Source organism: Nothobranchius furzeri, chromosome 6 (assembly GCF_043380555.1).
Source record: "Nothobranchius furzeri strain GRZ-AD chromosome 6, NfurGRZ-RIMD1, whole genome shotgun sequence".
Classification (NCBI taxonomy): domain Eukaryota; kingdom Metazoa; phylum Chordata; class Actinopteri; order Cyprinodontiformes; family Nothobranchiidae; genus Nothobranchius; species Nothobranchius furzeri.
Genome location: NC_091746.1, coordinates 29,260,146 through 29,281,697, shown reverse-complemented (window position 1 = coordinate 29,281,697; position 21,552 = coordinate 29,260,146). Strand labels below are relative to the sequence as shown.

The following is a 21,552-nucleotide window of genomic DNA, read 5'->3' as shown; positions in this document are numbered from 1 at the left end:
GTTGGATGCCTGTTTTACGTAGTGCTGGTTGGATGACTGTTTTACGTAGTGCTGTTGGATGACAGTTTTACTTCGTGTTGGTTGGACTGCTGTTTTACGTAGTGCTGGTTGGATGACTGTTTTACGTAGTGCTGGTTGGATTGCTGTTTTATGTAGTGCTGGTTGGATGACTGTTTTACGTAGTGCTGGTTGGATGACTGATTTACGTAGTGCTGTTGGATGACAGTTTTACTTCGTGTTGGTTGGACTGCTGTTTTATGTAGTGCTGGTTGGATGACTGTTTTACGTAGTGCTGGTTGGATGACTGTTTTACGCTGTGTTGGTTGGATTAGTGTTTTACATAGTGCTGGTTGGATGACTGTTTTACGTAGTGCTGTTGGATGACAGTTTTACTTCGTGTTGGTTGGACTGCTGTTTTACGTAGTGCTGGTTGGATGACTGTTTTACGCTGTGTTGGTTGGATTAGTGTTTTACATAGTACTGGTTGGATGACTGTTTTACGTAGTGCTGTTGGATGACAGTTTTACTTCGTGTTGGTTGGACTGCTGTTTTACGTAGTGCTGGTTGGATGACTGTTTTACGTAGTGCTGGTTGGATTGCTGTTTTATGTAGTGCTGGTTGGATGGATGTTTTACGTAGTGCTGGTTGGATGACTGTTTTACGTAGTGCTGGTTGAATTACTGTTTTATGTAGTGCTGGTTGGAGGACTGTTTTACGTAGTGCTGGTTGAATGACTGTTTTACGCTGTGTTGGTTGGATTAGTGTTTTACATAGTGCTGGTTGGATGACTGTTTTACCTAGTGCTGTTGGATGACAGTTTTAAGTAGTGTTGGTTGGATTGCTGTTTTACGTAGTGCTGTTGGATGGCTGTTTTACGTAGTGCTGTTGGATTGCTGTTTTACGTAGTGCTGCTTGGATGACTGTTTTACGTAGTGCTGGTTGGATGACTGTTTTACTTAGTGCTGGTTGGGTGACTTTTACGTAGTACTGGTTGGATGACTGTTTTACGTAGTGCTGGTTGGATGACAGTTTTAAGTAGTGTTGGTTGGATTGCTGTTTTACGTAGTGCTGTTGGATGGCTGTTTTACGTAGTGCTGTTGGATGGCTGTTTTACGTAGTGCTGTTGGATGCCTGTTTTACATAGTGCTAGTTGGATTACTGATTTACATAGTGCTGGTTTGATGACTGTTTTACGTAGTGCTGTTGGATGCCTGTTTTACGTAGTGCTAGTTGGATTACTGTTTTACCTAGTGCTGTTGGATGACAGTTTTAAGTAGTGTTGGTTGGATTGCTGTTTTACGTAGTGCTGTTGGATGGCTGTTTTACGTAGTGCTGTTGGATGGCTGTTTTACGTAGTGCTGGTTGGATGACTGTTTTACGTAGTGCTGGTTGGATGACTGTTTTACTTAGTGCTGGTTGGGTGACTTTTACGTAGTACTGGTTGGATGACTGTTTTACGTAGTGCTGGTTGGATGACAGTTTTAAGTAGTGTTGGTTGGATTGCTGTTTTACGTAGTGCTGTTGGATGGCTGTTTTACGTAGTGCTGTTGGATGGCTGTTTTACGTAGTGCTGTTGGATGGCTGTTTTACGTAGTGCTGTTGGATGCCTGTTTTACATAGTGCTAGTTGGATTACTGATTTACGTAGTGCTGGTTGGATGACTGTTTTACGCTGTGTTGGTTGGATTAGTGTTTTACATAGTACTGGTTGGATGACTGTTTTACTTCGTGTTGGTTGGACTGCTGTTTTACGTAGTGCTGTTGGATGGCTGTTTTACGTAGTGCTGGTTGGATGACTGCTTTATGTAGTGCTGGTTGGATGGATGTTTTACGTAGTGCTGGTTGGATGGATGTTTTACGTAGTGCTGGTTGGATGGATGTTTTACGTAGTGCTGGTTGGATGACTGTTTTACGTAGTGCTGGTTGGATGACTGTTTTACATAGTGCTGTTGGATGCCTGTTTTACGTAGTGCTAGTTGGATTACTGTTTTACGTAGTGCTGGTTGGATGACTGTTTTATGTAGTGTTGGTTGGATGGCTGTTTTACATAGTGCTGGTTGGATGGCTGTTTTACCATCCGACCAGCACTATGTAAAACAGCCATCCAACAGCACTACGTAAAACAGCCATCCAACAGCACTACGTAAAACGGTCATCCAACCAACACTACTTAAAACTGTCATCCAACCAGCACTACGTAAAACAGCTGGTTGGATGACTGTTTTACGTAGTGCTGTTGGATGACAGTTTTACTTCGTGTTGGTTGGACTGCTGTTTTACGTAGTGCTGGTTGGATTGCTGTTTTACTTAGTGCTGTTGGATGGCTGTTTAACGTAGTGCTGGTTGGATGACTGTTTACGTAGTGCTGGTTGGATGGATGTTTTACGTAGTGCTGGTTGGATGACTGTTTTACGTAGTGCTGTTGGATGACAGTTTTACTTCGTGTTGGTTGGACTGCTGTTTTACGTAGTGCTGGTTGGATGACTGTTTTACGTAGTGCTGGTTGGATTGCTGTTTTACGTAGTGCTGTTGGATGGCTGTTTTACGTAGTGCTGGTTGGATGACTGTTTACGTAGTGCTGGTTGGATGGATGTTTTACGTAGTGCTGGTTGGATGACTGTTTTACGTAGTGCTGGTTGAATTACTGTTTTACGTCGTGCTGTTGGATGGCTTTTTTACATAGTGCTGTTGGATGGCTGTTTTACGTTGTGCTGATTGGATGACTGTTTTACGTAGTGCTGGTTGGATGACTGTTTTACGTAGTGCTGGTTGGATGACTGTTTTACGCTGCGTTGGTTGGATTCGTGTTTTACATAGTTTTGGTTGGATTGCTGTTTTACGTAGTGCTGTTGGATGGCTGTTTTACGTAGTGCTGTTGGATGGCTGTTTTACGTAGTGCTGATTGGATGACTGTTTTACGTAGTGCTGGTTGGATGACTGTTTTACGTAGTGCTGGTTGGATGACTGTTTTACTCTGTGTTGGTTGGATTCGTGTTTTACATAGTTTTGGTTGGACTGCTGTTTTACATAGTGCTGTTGGATGGCTGTTTTACGTAGTGCTGTTGGATGGCTGTTTTACGTAGTGCTGTTGGATGGCTGTTTTACGTAGTGCTGTTGGATGGCTGTTTTACGTAGTGCTGGTTGGATGACTGTTTTACGTAGTACTGGTTGGATGAATGTTTTACGTAGTGCTGTTGGATGACTGTTTTACGTAGTGCTGGTTGGATGACTGTTTTATGTTGTGCTGGTTGGATGGATGTTTTACGTAGTGCTGGTTGGATGACTGTTTTACGTAGTGCTGGTTGAATTACTGTTTTACGTCGTGCTGTTGGATGGCTGTTTTACATAGTGCTGTTGGATGGCTGTTTTACGTAGTGCTGGTTGGATGACTGTTTTACGTAGTGCTGGTTGGATGACTGTTTTACGTAGTGCTGGTTGGATGACTGTTTTACGCTGTGTTGGTTGGATTAGTGTTTTACATAGTGCTGGTTGGATGACAGTTTTAAGTAGTGTTGGTTGGATTGCTGTTTTACGTAGTGCTGTTGGATGGCTGTTTTACGTAGTGCTGTTGGATGACTGTTTTACGTAGTGCTGGTTGGATGACTGTTTTACGTAGTGCTGGTTGGATGACTGTTTTACATAGTGCTGTTGGAAGACTGTCTTGCGTAGTGCTGGTTGGATGACAGTTTTATGTAGTGCTGGTTGGATGAATGTTTTACTTAGTGCTGGTTGGATGACTGTTTTACGTAGTGCTGGTTGGATGACTGTTTTATGTTGTGCTGGTTGGATGGATGATTTACATAGTGCTAGTTGGATGACTGTTTTACGTAGTGCTGGTTGAATTACTGTTTTACGTCGTGCTGTTGGATGGCTGTTTTACATAGTGCTGTTGGATGGCTGTTTTACGTAGTGCTGGTTGGATGACTGTTTTATGTAGTGCTAGTTGGATGACTGTTTTACGCTGTGTTGGTTGGATTACTGTTTTACATAGTGCTGGTTGGATGACTGTTTTACGTAGTGCTGGTTGGAATGCTGTTTTACGTAGTGCTGTTGGATGGCTGTTTTACGTAGTGCTGTTGGATGGCTGTTTTACGTAATGCTGGTTGGATGACTGTTTTACGTAGTGCTGGTTGGATGACTGTTTTACTTAGTGCTGGTTGGGTGACTTTTACGTAGTGCTGGTTGGATGAATGTTTTACTTAGTGCTGGTTGGGTGACTTTTACATAGTGCTGGTTGGATGAATGTTTTACATAGTGCTGGTTGGATGACTGTTTTACGTAGTGCTGGTTGGATGACTGTTTTACGTAGTGCTGGTTGGATGACTGTTTTACATAGTGCTGTTGGATGACTGTTTTAGGTAGTGCTGGTTGGATGAATGTTTTACGTAGTGCTGGTTGGATGAATGTTTTATGTAGTGCCGGTTGGATGACTGTTTTACGTAGTGCTGGTTGGATGACTGGTTTACATATTGTTGGTTGGATGACTGTTTTACTTAGTGCTGTTGGATGACTGTTTAACGTAGTGCTGGTTGAATGACTTTTTTATCTGGTGCTTGTTGGATGACTGTTTTATGTAGTGCTGGTGTGATGACTGTTTTATGTGGTGCTGGTGTGATGACTGTTTTATGTGGTGCTGGTTGGACGACTTTTACGTGGTGCTGGTTGAATGACTGTTTTATCTGGTGCTTGTTGGATGACTGTTTTATGTGGTGCTGGCTGGATGACTTTTACATAGTGTTGGCTGGATGACTGTTTTATGTGGTGCTGGCTGGATGACTTTTACGTAGTGCTGGTTGGACGACTTTTACGTGGTGCTGGTTGAATGACTGTTTTATCTGGTGCTTGTTGGATGACTGTTTTACGTAATACTGGTTCGATGACAGACTGTTTCAGTCAGTTTTCTTGAGGGTGATTCTGCAGTAGTGTTTTCTGCGGCAGCTGACGACCTTCAGTGGACCTTGAGTGAAGCTCTGTGAGCAGCAGGTTACCTGCTCAGAATGCAGACAGAGTGAGAGTTTTGCAATCACAGTTATCATGGATGGATGTGTTCATCCAAGAGTCCTTGTATTGATTGTTGCTGCCTCATCAAAGGCATGATCGTCATCCTTTAGCTGACTAGAATAAATTTAGAGCTTTTATTTCTCCTCTTACTGAGACGGCCGCTGAGCTGAGAAAGCAGATAACAGCAGCAAATCTCTTTTTCTGACTGATCCTAACCCTGATGGACATGTTGACTGGATCAAAGAACCCCATAAGGAAAATAAACTAAAATACTGATGCTTATATGCTTAACTACTTATGTCTGCTTCAAGGCTAATTTAGAAAACAAAAAAATCCTCTTTAAACACTCTGTCAGATGAGACTGATAAGAATTTTAATCAGATCCAGAAGACAGTTTGAGTAGTCAGGGTGTTGAATTAATCCCACGTATCCTTTCACAGAAACTTGATTTAAACGTTTCATTCAAGTTCGACATATGTTTAATGACAAAAACAGACCCTTGTGCTACGTCACTCCCATTGCCCTGTAAGAACTAAGAGGTTATAGGATTAGAATTACCAGGGTTAGGGTTACCAAGATTAGGATTACCAAAGTTAGGAATAATGGGATTAACGTTTTGTTTAAAGAGATTCTTCAGATTGTTGAAAATCATTCACTGGTGAAAGTCATGTTTCTACTCGTTCTAGCTAAATTTCTGATGTTACCATTACCAGCTGGATCACTAAACAAGTCAAACATCAGACTGGTTGGTTGATCTTGACTTTTATTGTCTCTGATGAAGATAACACACTGAGAACAGTCAGGCTTTTATTTTGAAGAGGCCTAAGGAACTTATTTACTGGTTTCCCTTGTAGATAGACACCAATACTGTTTCTAATGTGTCTGCAGGAACAAGTGTACACCAATTCATTTAAAATGAATTTAATTCAATTCAATTCAAGTTTATTTATATAGCGCCAAATCACGACAAGAGTCGTCTCGAGGCACTTCACATAATAAACATTCCAATTCAGGTCAGTTCATTAAGCCAATAAGAAAAGTTTCCTATATAAGGAACCCAGCAAATAGCATCATTACAGCAATCTTCATATCATACACCTTCCTCATACACCAGGGAACTAATGGACCATGGGTTGTTATGATCAATACCCCCCCCCCCCCCCCCCCCAACACGCACACACACCTTTTAGGAAGTGACCTCTATCATCTTGCTGTTTCAGCACATCATAGAGAGGATATTCACACCTCGGAGAGAGAATGGGCTCTGGCTGGGCGTTAATTAGACCTCTGCTTTGTTCCATCCTGGCCAGTGACCCCTGGTCTGATTCCTCAGCTTTAGTTTGCTGGAGCTGCTGAGTGTACACTGGTAGGGCTAGGATTATCTTCCTAGTCCACCTCATCTAACATCAAAATCCCTTTAAACTTTATTTGGACATATAAGTGTCAATGAGTTCTTGTTGCTTTAGACAGAACGTTTCTCCTGTTGATCAGTTTGTACCTTTTCTTGATTTTTTTTCTTCAACATTCTTCTGTTTGTAAAAATGTAAAATTTGTAGGAAAGAAGACGCAGCTTCCTGTCAGGTGTTGTGTAGAAAACCAGACCCTATCAGGGGAAGCTTGGTTGAGCACCGACGGGATGGAAGAGTTGTGTTAAAAGGTCAGATGATGCTGAATCTGGAGGCAGTTTTGCTAAGCAAAGCTGTGTGTGTGTGTGTGTGTGTGTGTGTGTGTGTGTGTGTGTGTGTGTGTGTGTGTGTGTGTGTGTGTGTGTGTGTGTGTGTGTGTGTGTGTGTGTGTGTGTGTGTGTGTGTGTGTGTGTGTGTGATTAGGCTAACCGGTGAATGATCATGTAAAAACATCTGATTCATTAGATCTGATGATGACAGGTAGTTATCTGCAGGTTGGCGGTGACAGACTGTAGGTAGGGGGGAAGGAGGTGTTGTGTTACAGGAAGCAGCAGAAGCCAACAGGGAGAATGTTGAATTATTGATCAACAGAAAAGTCAAGCTTACGTATTTCCCTCTGAGAGGCTGAGAGCTGCAGTCACCTGAGATTTCCCACAAGGCCACGGTCACCTGGTTTCCAAGGAAATGCAGCAACGGTCCTCCTGATTCGCTTATATAAGAGTCAACGCTGTGGGAGAAGGCCTAATCCAGCTGTTTGAAGTCATTAAATTAAGCATCTGTCTTTGCTGCGAGCAAACCTGTTTTTGCTATAAAACACAAACAATTCAGTTTATTGATATAGTGCCAAGTCACAACAAGAATCTTCTCCAGACACTGTAAAAAAGTAAACATTCCTGTTGAAACTACCTTTCACTGCAATGAGCAACACACCTGTCTTTTCTGTAAACACACCACTTTTTGGTGTAAACATGCCTACCTGTGCTGTGTTACATTTTTCCGGAAGATGTACTTCCGGTAAAAACGTTTTATTTTGAAGGAAGCTCACTTCCGGCGCCGCAGTGTTACCAGTGTTTACCTTGACGCAGCGCGGATAGTCCGTCAGTCGGCATGACAACGAGCTCTCGAGGGCAAACGAAGAACAGCTGACGAGGATGCGCGCGAGGATGTCAGCAGAAGATGCCCAGTAACGGAAATAGCGGAAGCGTCGGGACCCGCTCCGGTAACGGGAGTGGGAGCGGCTCGGTCCATGTCCCAGCCATGGAGAGAGCCCGGCCGGCCACGGTGAAGGTGTCCGCGGTGAGCCTCGCGCTCAGCTCGCTGTCCTTACTGCTGCTGGTCACCGCCATCTTCACCGACCACTGGTATGAGACCGACACCCGCAGACACAAACAGAACTGCGACGTTTCCGACTCCAACGACCAGAAGAACCGCGAGATGCCCATCTACCACCTGCCGCTGGTGGACACCGGCAGCGGCGGAGCCCGGCAGCGGGATGTGGCGCTGATGAAGCCCGTGCATGTGGGCAGCAGAGAGGAGGAGCTGCTGGAGAACTGGCGGGCCATCCTGGGGATGGGCATCCTGGAGACGGAGTGCGGCAGGCCGCTGTTCCCCAAACACTTCGGCCTGTGGAGGGAGTGCTTCTTCAAAGACCTGGACCCGGACATCGACAGGCTCATCGACCGGGGTCAGCGCACACACACACACGCACGCACGCACACGCACACACACTTTGACAGATGTTTATATCCATTTCACACAATTTTCTACAGCACAAGTGTGAGTGCGCGCACACACTCCTGCAGTGACAGCACCTGCTGACATCACACCAGAGGGTGAAAACATCCCAATGCTGTAATTCTGCAGTAAACGTCACCGTGAAGCATTCTGGGAAACGGTGTCCAGCTGCTGTCGTCTTTTCAGATCCCTCCGCCGCTGCTCAGGTGTGAAACACTTCCTGTTGTTGAGGAGAGTTAAGGTTGGTGGTGTCAGCGGTTCTGTCACCATACTGAGCTAGGTCTGTTTGTTGGCTGGCTGTTTAGCTGGTACTTATTGGTTAGATGGTACTGGTGGTTGGTTGGTACTAATCAGTTGGTAGTCGTTGGTTAGTTGGTCTTGGTTGGTACTGGTTGGTGGTTGGTTAGTTGGTAATGGTTGGTACTGGTTGGTGGTTGGTTAGTTGGTACTGGTTGGTGGTTGGTTAGTTGGTATTGGTTGGTACTGGTTGGTGGTTGGTTAGTTGGTCTTGGTTGGTGGTTGGTTAGTTGGTATTGGTTGGTACTGGTTGGTGGTTGGTTAGTTGGTCTTGGTTGGTACTGGTTGGTGGTTGGTTAGTTGGTCTTGGTTGGTACTGGTTGGTGGTTGGTTGGTTGGTTGGTACTGGTTGGTGGTTGGTTAGTTGGTAATGGTTGGTACTGGTTGGTGGTTGGTTAGTTGGTACTGGTTGGTGGTTGGTTAGTTGGTATTGGTTGGTACTGGTTGGTGGTTGGTTAGTTGGTCTTGGTTGGTGGTTGGTTAGTTGGTATTGGTTGGTACTGGTTGGTTAGTTGGTCTTGGTTGGTGGTTGGTTAGTTGGTATTGGTTGGTACTGGTTGGTTAGTTGGTCTTGGTTGGTGGTTGGTTAGTTGGTATTGGTTGGTACTGGTTGGTTAGTTGGTCTTGGTTGGTGGTTGGTTAGTTGGTATTGGTTGGTACTGGTTGGTGGTTGGTTAGTTGGTCTTGGTTGGTGGTTGGTTAGTTGGTATTGGTTGGTACTGGTTGGTGGTTGGTTAGTTGGTCTTGGTTAGTGGTTGGTTAGTTGGTATTGGTTGGTACTGGTTGGTGGTTGGTTAGTTGGTCTTGGTTGGTGGTTGGTTAGTTGGTATTGGTTGGTACTGGTTGGTGGTTGGTTAGTTGGTCTTGGTTGGTGGTTGGTTAGTTGGTCTTGGTTGGTGGTTGGTTAGTTGGTATTGGTTGGTACTGGTTGGTTAGTTGGTCTTGGTTGGTGGTTGGTTAGTTGGTATTGGTTGGTACTGGTTGGTGGTTGGTTAGTTGGTATTGGTTGGTACTGGTTGGTTAGTTGGTCTTGGTTGGTGGTCGGTTAGTTGGTATTGGTTGGTACTGGTTGGTTAGTTGGTCTTGGTTGGTGGTTGGTTAGTTGGTATTGGTTGGTACTGGTTGGTTAGTTGGTCTTGGTTGGTGGTTGGTTAGTTGGTATTGGTTGGTACTGGTTGGTGGTTGGTTAGTTGGTATTGGTTGGTACTGGTTGGTGGTTGGTTAGTTGGTCTTGGTTGGTGGTTGGTTAGTTGGTATTGGTTGGTACTGGTTGGTGGTTGGTTAGTTGGTCTTGGTTGGGACTGGTTGGTGGTTGGTTAGTTGGTACTGGTTGGTGGTTGGTTGTACTAATTGGTTGCCATTTGTATTGGTTGGTTGGTGCTGGATGATTATCTCCCTCTCTGATTTCCAGTCTTGAGGTTTTTCGTTGAAGAACATGTTTTTGTTGTATGTGGTCAGCCATATCTGTGATTTCTACAGGTTTATAATATTTATAGTAATTGATGCTTTATTCGTCCTCATAGGGAAATGGTGTCTCTGCGTTGGGCACATCCCTGAGGAGCAGTGACTTGTACGCCACCGAGTGCAAGGTCACACATGGCCTGCTTGGGGTCTGGGATTGAACTGTGCACCTTCCAATCGTTGCCCTGTCCACTTGAGCCACCATCTGGAATTCACAGACTGGTTTCTGTTGCATGAACCCGTTTCTGATCTGAGACCAGCAGGCTGAGCTCCATAGAGCCTCTCAGAGAAACTGGGTGAAGAAACCGTTGGCCAGCATTTCCAGCAGCCTGAGAGTCCAAACGATCTGACCTCTGGGCTGCTGTTGGCACATCAGATTATAGCTTTCTAAATCACATTATGCTCCATCATGTTTCATCTGATTAGCTTGCATTAGGCTGGACCCAGATCAGAATAGAGCTGCTCATGTTTGGTCTGAGGACAAGCAGCAGCAACAAACAGCTGCTGTCTGGGATGTTTGTTTGGTTTTCTCTGCTGATCCATGGCAATGATTGGTCCTCTGGTTGCTCACCTGTTTTGCTAGGTAACTAGCTTTTGCAGAACCCCAGAGCTTAATTTTCATTTTTGACTCGGATCTCACATCCTGGATCTGAAGATCCTGCTCTGTAGAACAGAACCTGTAGAGCTCAGATGAGTCTTGGGAAGGAGAACCACTCCCATCTCTTTTTTTCTTTTATAATTTAGTTTTTCGTGTCCTGGATGGACTAGAATCTCACACACACACACACACACACACACACACACACACACACACACACACACACACACACACACACACACACACACACACACACACACACACACACACACACACACACACACACACACACACACACACACACACACACACACACACACACACACACACACAACCTGGTTAGGGTTGATATCAGTTTGTCTTGGTCTGCTGTTGTCCTTGTTAGCTGTGTTGATTCTTGTTCTAGTCCAGGTTAGCCCTCCTAAGGTGGGGACCAGGTAGAGTAAGCAGCTACGTCCCAGCAGGTAGAAAACACCAGCATGTGTGTGTTTGGACATTAAAACTGTGTGTGTTACCTGTGTGACTCAGCAGGTATTGCACAGCGCTGCAAAGCTGTCAAGTATCACTTCTCTCAGCCCGTCAGACTCAGGAACATCCCTCTGAACCTGACCAGAACCATCCAACAGGACGAGTGGCACCTGCTGCGTGAGTGTACACACACACACACACACACACACACACACACACACACACACACACACACACACACACACACACACACACACACACACACACACACACACACACACACACACACACACACACACACACGTACTGATCACAGATTGAATGTTCTACTCTGACCTGTACTTTGGAGGACTCCTCTGAGTTTGTCTGCAGTTGCCATGGTTACATATCCTGACAGTTATGTAACAGTAAACAAGGACAGTGGGGGGGCGAGCAGGAGGTGGTTGTCATGGCAACGCTCAATGTCTTTCTGCATCTAACTGCCTCATTACTGCCATGATAAAAAGATTTCTCTTCTGATTGCTTTCAGACTGCAAAGTGTGGCAGGGGAGTTAAGCCCCGCCCCCGTAAGTAGAGGGTTGCAGGTTTGCTGCCTGCTCAGTCTGTTGCAGTTGTTGTGTCTTTGGGCAAGGCACTTGACCCGCCTGCTTGATGGAGGTAGTCAGAGGGAAGCGTCAGCATCAAGTTCACAACACAAGTCCTCTCCAGACTCTGTAAGAAGCACCAAATCTAACCTGGATCAGGTTGTGGTGGAGTTTAAGTTCTTAAAAGTCAGATTATTCTTAAAGTTGATTAGATTCAGATATCACCTCGATACAATCCTCCGATTCTGGTTCTGTTGGATGTTTCAACAGGATGAACCGTCCAACAGAACCAGAAGAAGAAATTGTTTCTATATGGCGCCTCTTAAGATAAAGACATGAGACATTTGAATCGATAACAACAATAAGATAACAACCTTTGACATTTGAATAGATCCGGTACTAATTCCCGGTACCTAGGAATTGATACCGGTACTCAACGGTACCAATTTTAGATACTTTTGAGTGTTTAATATTTTAATTCTCTTTTATAATTAAATACATATTTTTCTCAATATATAACCATATTTGATAAATATCACGATAAATAACATACAACTGTTTGTATTTTAACATCGTCCTTGTAGTTTTATAAGCTGATAATTAAACTGAAGCAAACATCTTTACTGTGAACTAAATTTACTGTGTATCTTCTTTCCTTTTGCCGTCTTTTTTCTTTGATTTTTCCTACTGGGAAGTTAGAATTTCTGAGGAGAAAGCGAACGCACCATTAGCTGATAACAATGGTGGCAATGGAAGCTAACATATCAAGCTAACGTTATCTTAAACAGTTTATTTAGCTGCTGGAGCAGATTAAAACGATGATGCCTCACACTTAGATCGTTGTCGCTGGTTTCATCTTCACCCAATCACCCGTCGCATTTAGTAAAGCAAAGCCAAACTTTAGAGCGCGTTCATGTTCTTCTAGTCGGAATTTCGGAGTTCCGAGGAGAAAGCGAACGCACCATTAGCGGAATGGAAGCTAACATATCAAGCTAACGTTATCTTAAACATTTTATTTACCTACTGGAGCAGATTAAGATGAGGATGTCTCACTTAGATCGTTGTTGCTGGTTTCATCATCACCCAGTTACCCATCACATTTAGTGAAGTGGACCCAAGCTTTAGCGTGCGTTCTTTCTACCATGCTGCTCTGTTTACAACTGGCTCGCAGCGACCGACGACATAACGCTCTTGCACATGCGCAGCTGTCTAGGCACGTTCTCGTTATGAAGGACGGGTACCGAAACGAGGCACCGTTTCAAATGGTGTGAATCAGTGGTCAGTCGGTACTATGGAATTCGGTCAGTACCTTTAAAAAGTACCGAATTCGGTACCCATCGCTACAGTCAGCAGACGGATCTCCACACGGGTGTCTGCTCTGTCTTCTCAACCCCAGTGAGTCGTGGAGGATGGCTGCTTATACTGAGCCAGGCTCTGTTGGAGGTTTCTTCCTGTTAAAAGGGAGTTTTCCTCTCCACTGTCGCTATATGCTTGCATAGTATGAGGATTGCTGTAAAGTCTGACACTAGTCAGTGACTTGATGCAACCTGCTGGGTTCCTTATATAGGAATCTTTTAGCTAATTATGTTCGTTTATTGACGCTTTTAACCAAAGCGACGTACAGTTTATAACCTATAGGGCATGCTGTGATCTGTGGGGGAAACCGGAGTGCCCGGAGGAAACCCCGGCACGTGTGGGGAGAACACGCAACTCCACGCAGGAAGGCAGCAGCCGAGTTTCGAACCTGCAACCTTCTCGCTGTGAGGCCGCAGGGCTAACAACTGCGCCACCATGCAGCATAATGGCAAAATGAAGTGAACTGGATTAGAATGTTTTATTTTGTGACGTGCCTTGAGACGACTCTTGTGATTCGGTGCTGTACGACTAAACCGAGGCAGCAGTAGCTCAGGCGGTAGAGCGGTTGTCCGATTCTCCCGGCTCCTGACAGAAAGTTCTGCTGTTGTGTCCTTGGGCAAGACGCTTAACCCACCTTGCCCGCTGGTGGTGGTCGGAGGGACCGGTGGCGCCTGTGCTCGGCAGCCTCACCTCTGTCAGTGAGGTCCAGGGCAGCTGTGGCTACACTGCAGCTCATCACCATCAGCATTTTCCTCTCAGAAGAAGGTCGTGCACGGTGGTGCACGGCGAACATCTGGAGCTGATGTGTTTTAAACACTGGCTATGCGGATTAGCATTTCAGCTAAAGCTAACCTTAGCAGGCTTACTCGGCATTCTCTGGTGACCGGTGCACTCGTGTTGCTGTCCTTAAAGGTCAGCAGCTTTGTTCTTGACCGTTTGAGTAGCTTCCAGAGTGAGGATGTTCTAGACATCTGGATGCTGGGAACATCTGGAACAACAAACGACCATCTGTCAGAGCTTTCGGAGGTAGAATTTTAGATCCAGCTCTGGATCTTCCAGGGAGCCGACATAGAGATGCTGAAGCTGGAGAGTCTGATCTCTCATCAGAACTCTGGATCAGCTGGAGAACCTCTAGGAGAACCTTTAGAACACCCAGATCATAGAGAATGACGATCATCTGTGTGTGTGTGCTCTCAGACCTGCGGCGCATCACTGCAGGGTTCCTGGGCATGGCAGCGGCGGTCCTGCTGTGCGGCAGCATCGTGGCCTCTGTGGGGTTCTTCTGGGAGGAGAGTCTGACGCAGCACGTCTCTGGCCTGTTGTTCCTCATGGCAGGTGACTCACCTGCTTTGTGTCTCTTCTTTGTGTCTGTGTGTGATTCTGTGGTTCTGATCCGGTCTGTGGTTCTTCTGTCTCCAGGGATCTTCTGCACCATCTCCTTGTGCACCTACGCAGCCAGCATGACCTACGACTTCTCCAGGAAGCCCCCCTTCATCTACGGTCTTCCGTCTGATGTGGACCATGGCTACGGGTGGTCCATCTGCTGTGCCTGGGTCAGTCTGGGTCTCACGGTGGCCGCCGGCTGTCTCGGAACCACCTTCCCCTTCCTGAGTCGGGCGGGAGCTTTGAGATCCAAGATGGCTCGCGAGTCCTCCGTCTGAGATTCTAGGAGGTTCAGGAGAACCTGAACGTCGTTTCGACCCAGTTGGGCTGGTTCCTGGTTCCACCAGAAGCACGGCGCGCCCTGCTGGAGGACGCCATTAATTCTGTACACAAAGGACAAGTGGGACAAGGTCTTTAAGTCCAGGTGTCTGTCCACGTTTCAGATTCAGACCTCCTGCAGAGACAGTCAGGTGTGCTGTTGGATAAAGTGACATCACAGCTGGGCGTGGCCACAGGTGACGTCATTCCTATTAAAGGTTCTTTTTAATAAACAACCAAGAAGTCGTTATCAGAACTGGACCCAGAACTCTGAGAGGATTCAGTTGTTTTATTGTTACGACATTCTGGTTTTAGACCAGGTTCATGAAGAAATGATGAAACCCTTGTTCAACCCGAGTCTCTGGTTTCCTGTAGACCATCGATGGTTCTGGATCCAGACGGGATCACGTCCTTGGCCCAGCATTGTGTGGAAGGACCCGGCGGGTCTAGGCGAGTCCAGGGTAGGTCAGCTTCATTCGGGTCACCTGACTGAAGTAGCTGACCTAACCTGGACTCACCTGACAGCCTAACAAATAGTCTAGAAGCTTTCAGAACCAACCTGTGGTTCTGCTCCTGGTCCAGATCTGGTACAGCGTGATTAATAAACCTGCTGTGACCAATCTTAAGTTCAACCAATCAAAACTCATTGATCAGATTTCTGACCACGCCTCCTGATCCACAACAGCCAATGGACCGGCTCCGGGATGGAGACTGGGTCATGGTCTGGTTCTGGTTCCAGACCTGAACCTGCTTTACAGTGTTTTATTTGGTGTGTCCGTTCTCAGCAGCATGAAGACAATTGTGATTTAAACTCCGAGGATCCTTCTGAACAGAACCATTCTGGGTCGTTGGGTCTCGACTTTCTGAAATGTTCTTAAAGATGGTTCGGCACACACGAGACCCGGAGTCCGTCTTCAGTGGAACCAGAGCTTTGGGGAACCCCACCTTTGAGCAGATACACACCTGTCAGAACTGGTCTAGAAAGCCAGCCGCAGGTTTGGATCGCAGCTGGAACACAGATCTAATGGATCACCCAGAACCACCAACTGGATCTTGCTGCTGATCGGGAATGTGAGCCTTGGTTCACACAGGAAGTGCAGGTGTGGTCACAGATCCAGGTACTAGACAGGATGGAGTTTGGTTTTGCTGTAACCTCCAGCTCTGGTTCCTGTCCTTAACCCAGACACCTGCCAGAACCTGTAGGTTCTGCAGAAACAGCTCCTGAACCTGCTGAATCCACCTGGTACTCCCATCTGTGAGGTTCTGTTCCCCCATAGAACTTCTGTTACGGGCTAAGTTGGACTTATCTTCTTGGTAAAGCCACTCAGAACCAACTGTGGGTACTGATGACCTCTGATGCTCCGGGCTCCTCAGGTCCAGGTGACCCCGAGTCCGATATCACCCCCTGAGCTTTACTGTCAGAAAGACTCCATTGTCTTTAGTGCTGATGTGGATCTTCTTCTGGTCCATCCGGACTCTAAACAGAACCACAAAGAACTTTACCCTATTGTCTTTAAAACTGACACCTGGTCAGAACCGCTGCATACGCCCCACCCCCAGGCTCCGCTGCCCCCTGTAGCCCCCTCTCATTAGACTCTGCTGCCCCCTTCTGGACTCTCAAGGCATCTGTGGCTGAGCTGTAAATAAACATGTAAACACCAACAAAGCTGTTCCTGTCATCCGTTTGAGGTTTCTGATGTTTAGTTTACTAACTAGATGTTTGTTTATGCGTTTCTGTTTTTTTGCTCGACTTACTTTTTGAAATGTTTTCAGTTTCCTGCTGAGGTTCGACGTCGCAAAGCCGTCAAGAAATGTCATCAGTCAGCTGTTCCAGTAATCAGCTGACAGCAAGAGCTAAGTTACTAACATTATCGTTAGATTCAGAACCAGGTTCTGGTCTGTGGCTACTGGGTCAGCTAAACGCACCACGTATGTTTGTGTGTCATCAGTTTGGTTGACAGTGAAATGATGATTTTAATGCCTAAAGAGAAGAAAAAGACTTTTATTTTTACATGGACTTCATGAAGGAATCAGTGATGCTGTGTTGCTCTAGTGATGCAGGATGCTGCTACACACTGTTGTTTGACCCATTTCCTGTTTTGGCTCCTAACCCTGCCTCGGCATTCTAGGATTCATTTTAAAATCCATCGATTTGCTTTTTGCTTCCTACCGGTCTGAGCTGCTGCAGGCCTGCACCGTGATGGCCTGTCCTGCCAGACTCATCCTCTGCCTACACGGAGAACGAACAATGCTTCCCATAAGGAAGAATGCGGCTGGCTGGTCGGGCTAACACCACGTACACCATCCAGGTTCCTTCAGATCAGCTGATCCCCTAAATAGTAAAGTCCACACAGTCTTAAAACTATGGATGTCTGGTACTGGCATCAAAATGTCATATTGAAAATTATCTGGTAGAACTTTTACAAACTGAACACACAGGCGAAACTATGGTGCAAAAGCTCATTTGTCACTAATTCAACTTTAAAGGTGGAACTAATATATGAGACTCATTCCATGCACAGCCAGATATATCAAGCCTTTATCCATCCATCCATCCATCCATTTTCATCCGCTTATCCGGAGTCGGGTTGCGGGGGCAGTAACCTAAGGCGAGAGGCCCAGACTTCCCTCTCCCCAGCCACTTGGGCCAGCTCCTCCGGGGGAATCCCAAGGCGTTCCCTGGCCAGGTGAGAGACATAGTCCCTCCAGCGTGTCCTGGGTCTACCTTTAGGCCTCCTCCCGGTTGGATGTGCCCGGAAAACCTCACCAGGGAGGCGTCCAGGAGGCATCCTGACCAGATGCCCGAGCCGCCTCAACTGGCTCCTCTCGATTTGGAGGAGCAGTGAACCTACTCCGAGCCCCTCCCGATTGACCGAGCTTCTCACCCTATCTCTAAGGGAGAGCCCAGCCACTCTTCAGAGAAAACTAATTTCTGCCGCTTGTATCCACAATCTCGTTCTTTCGGTCACTACCCAAAGCTCATGACCATAGGTGAGGGTAGGAACGTAGATCGGCCGGTAAATCGAGAGCTTCGCCTTCTGACTCAGCTCTCTCTTCACCACGACAGACCGGTACAACGCCCGCATCACTGCAGATGCAGCACCAATCCGCCTATCGACCTCACGCTCCAGGTTTCCCTCACTCGTGAACAAGACCTCGAGATACTTCAACTCCTCCACTTGGGGCAGGACCTCATCCCTGACCCTGAGAAGGCATCCTACCCTTTTCCGACTCAAGACCACGATCTCAGATTTAGAGGAGCTGATTCTCATCCCAGCTGCTTCACACTCGGCTGCAAACCGCTCCAGCGAAAGCTGAAGATCACGTTCTGATGAAGCCAACAGGACCACATCATCCGCAAAAAGCAGAGACCTGCTCCTCAGGCCACCAAAACGGATGCCCTCCACACCTTGGCTGCACCTAGAAATCCTGTCCATAAAGGTTATGAACAGAATCGGTGACAAAGGGCAGCCTTGGCGGAGTCCAACTCTCACTGGGAACGAGCCCGACTTACTGCCGGCAATGCGGACCAAGCTCTGACACCGGTCATACAGGGACCTAACAGCCCGTATCAGAGGGCCTGGTACCCCATACTCCCGGAGTACCCCCCACAGGGCCCCCCCCAAGGGACGCAGTCTAACGCCTTCTCCAAATCCACAAAACACATGTAGACTGGTTGGGCAAATTCCCACGCACCTTCCAGGATCCCCCTAAGGGTACAGAGCTGGTCCAGTGTTCCACGGCCAGGACCAAAACCACATTGCTGCTCCTGAATCTGAGGTTCAACAATCCGACGGACCCTCCTCTCTGGCCTGCCAGACTCATCCTCTGTTTAATTCTGCACAGAGCAAGAGTCTGGTAACTCTCCTATTCAAATAACCCCTCCCCGGGAGATTTCTAACCGAGCCAATCAGCGCTGAGTATCGTACGTCACACACCACAACGCAGAGTTTGTCGAACATGGCGACTGAAGCGGAGTTCGCTGCGGCTCTTTCCTCTGGTCTAAATAACTTGGACACAACTAGTAGAAGCACTAAAAGCCTTTCTTCTATAGAAAGATGTTTGCGCCGTTGCCAGACTCCATTTTTGACTACAGCTAGAAAACTACAGCGTCGTGCGATACAGTCGGGATTTCCATCTTTTTTCTGATTGGTTACTTTGTGCTGCCTAGTCCCGCCCCTCCAGTGCTTCTGCCTGTGAGTTACCAGACTCGTTCTCTGTGCAGAATTAAACAGAAGACGATTCTGGCAGGCCAGGCTACCTCCTCTCCAGAACCCCTGATGAAAACCCTACATTCAAAATCTCAGACAATTAGAATATTACATGAATCAATGAAACAAGGATTGTAAATGCCGGAAATCAGAAAAAGTGTAATCATACTTATGTACTCGCTTGGTTTGGTTCCCATTTGTTTTTACTGAAATAAATCTGAATTTTCAAGTTTCACCTGTTATACACTCTTCAGATACTTCTCTCACTCGAAACATGAATATATGACCGGTGTGGAAGTAGGAATTTGCCCTGCACAGTGGGCATGTCAGGATTCTCTCGAAGAAAGTGATTCAGCTGCTGCTGGAAACAGGTTATGTTTATTTATTTGTTCAACGTGGCACTATTTCCATTTCCTAACTGAAATTGAATAAGACGTCATGTTTATGTTTTTGGCAGACGCTTTTGTCCAAAGCGACTTACAAGTGATAATCGGCATGTTGCTCTTTAGGCTAACAACAACAATAACAACAACAACTTGACATCAGTCATGGAGAGTAGGAAACAAGGAGTGGACGGTAGAGAGGGGGGGCGGGTGCAGGGAGGGTGCTAGTTTAGAAGATGCTCTCTGAAGCATGGACGTAATTTTGGGGGGGGGACAGGGGGGACATGTCCCCCCCACTTTTTCCAAAATCAAGTTTTGACCCCTGCACTTTTTACCATCCAAAAACAATATTACGCTATATTAAATTGACACTGGTTGAGCTCTAAGACCAAGCGGAAAACAGCCGTTTGTGTTGAAACCTGTTTCCCATTAGAGCATTCTGTAAACCCCCCCCCCCCCCGTGTCCCCCCCACTTCTCAAGTGAAAATTACGTCCATGCTCTGAAGAGCAGGGTCTTCAGGAGTTTCTTGAAAATTGAAAAGGAAGCTGCTGTTCTGGTAGTGCTTGGAAGGTCATTCCACATTGGTGGAACGATGCATGAGAAGAGTCTGGATTGTCCTGAGCGTGGTGTAGGCACTGCTAGCCGACCACCCTGTGATGAACGGAGCGGCCGGGCCGAGACGTAAGCCTTTGCAAGAGGATTCAGGTAGATGGGAGCCGTACCATCCAGGACTTTGTATGCTAGTGTTAGCTATTTGAATTTGATGCGTGCTGCTAGCGGTAGCCAGTGGAGCTCAATGAAAAGAGGGGTGACGTGTGCTCTTTTTGGCTGATTGAATAAGACGTCATATTTTGCTCAGGTAGAGGAGATGTGGGATGTTGGTTATAAAATGTTTGGTTTTATCTGTTATTAGCCTTCTGTGAAGCTCTATATAAATAAAGTTTAGTTGATTTCAGTCATCAGTGAGAGGAGAGCTTGGGGTTTGCAAGCCCCCCTCTAGAACCGCCCCTGGTTCTGGTGTACTGCGGTACTCAGCAAAGGTGAAGTTTTCTCCAGACGGTTTCAGCACCTTTTGAGTGTTCCTAATGACTAAACGGATGACTAAGGGTGAGGGTTCAGACCTGGGCTGATTGGACCGGGTCTAGAACTAAACAGCCCTTGTGCCACCTGAGCTCGTATGCAGGTAAGTGTCGTGTACGGAACACCCGAACTTCTCGTCTGGCCCTTTAAAACCTTCACTTCCTGCAGTACCGACACAGGCCGCGTGGCTCAGGTTCGAGCTGTTGGCACACGTCAGAAGCTGCAAACTGCGCATGCTCACTGCTGCGCCGTGGACGGTACCGCTACAGTCACAACAAACTCCACGGTGAACGTCGGTGAGTGGGGGCGCCTGTCGGGCCCCGGATCCGGATCTTAGGAGTGACACGATTCAGTCCGAAGAACCGGAGGGACCGCGGTGTTTAAACGGGGTTAAGGCGGTATGTTGGTGAGCAGGAACCTTACCGAGTAACCCACGGATCCATACCGGAGCCCCAGCTCGTCAGAGTCCAGCCGTAACCGGCAGCAGCCCGGGAACTGAAGGAAGCTACTGCTAACGTTACCATGCCCTCCTCGCGGAGAACCGAGCCGGCGGACTGAGCGACACCCGACAGAGCAGCACGGAGCTAACGGTCTACTGCGGAACCTCCGCTCTCCGTAACCGTCGGAGGATGGTTGCTGTGATGCCAGCTGCCCTGGAGGACCGTACCGGCGTCACCCGGACCTCTGGACTCGGACAGGCAGGCACAACGTTCATGTAAACCGTCTAGCTGCGTGAGTGTGTCCCGCTGCGGTCTCACGTCCCGGGGCCGCAGCCATGCAGGCCGCGCAGCCGCAGTACGACTTCTTCAGCGAAGACAACAACGTGAAGTGGAAAGGCCTGCTGGTTCCGTCCCTGGAGAAGGTACACAACACGGACCCACAACACACACACAACACGGACCCACAACACACACACAACATGGACCCACAATAACACACACAACATGGACCCACAACACACACACAACATGGACACATAACACAATTAACCCACAACACACACAACACAGGCCCACAACAACACACACAACATGGACACACAACACGGACCCACAACACACACACAACACGGACCCACAACACACACACACAACATGGACACACAACAACACACAACATGGACCCACAACAACACACAACATGGACCCACAACAACACACACAACACGGACCCACAACAACACACACAACATGGACCCACAACAACACACACAACATGGACCCACAACAACACACAACATGGACCCACAACAACACACACACAACATGGACC

General features: G+C 47.0%; 2 protein-coding genes across 4 annotated transcripts in view; both read left to right on the top strand.

Moving 5' to 3' along the window:
* Window positions 1–7,484: 7,484 nt before the first annotated feature.
* Window positions 7,485–14,708, top strand: tmem178a (transmembrane protein 178a). 3 transcript variants are annotated; one of them, XM_015972367.3, is made up of 4 exons: window positions 7,485–8,090; window positions 11,028–11,141; window positions 14,102–14,239; window positions 14,324–14,708. In XM_015972367.3, the coding sequence occupies exons 1-4, from the start codon at window positions 7,583–7,585 to the stop codon at window positions 14,563–14,565; spliced, it is 1,002 nt and encodes a 333-aa protein (XP_015827853.1). In that variant the 5' UTR covers window positions 7,485–7,582; the 3' UTR covers window positions 14,566–14,708. The 3 variants fall into 3 exon arrangements, with proteins under 3 accessions (XP_015827853.1, XP_015827844.1, XP_054599847.1); XM_015972358.3 differs by having other exon boundaries at window positions 11,025–11,141; XM_054743872.2 differs by having other exon boundaries at window positions 14,102–14,708.
* Window positions 14,709–20,832: 6,124 nt separating this feature from the next.
* LOC107395003 (son of sevenless homolog 1) overlaps window positions 20,833–21,552 on the top strand; it is a 68,621-nt gene continuing 67,901 nt past the window's right edge. Inside the window, 1 exon segment of the mRNA XM_054743873.2 lies at window positions 20,833–21,142. Within this exon segment, the coding sequence (XP_054599848.2) occupies window positions 21,056–21,142 (87 nt within the window). The 5' untranslated portion in view covers window positions 20,833–21,055.

What these genes read in the sequence shown, in the direction of transcription:
- tmem178a (XM_054743872.2), top strand. Translation starts at nt 7,583, where the DNA reads ATGCCCAGTAACGGAAATAGCGGAAGCGTCGGGACCCGCTCCGGTAAC. An exon ending in CGACAGGCTCATCGACCGGG is followed by an intron (nt 8,091 to 11,027) that starts GTCAGCGCACAC and finishes GTGACTCAGCAG; the next exon opens with GTATTGCACAGCGCTGCAAA. An exon ending in GGACGAGTGGCACCTGCTGC is followed by an intron (nt 11,142 to 14,101) that starts GTGAGTGTACAC and finishes GTGTGCTCTCAG; the next exon opens with ACCTGCGGCGCATCACTGCA.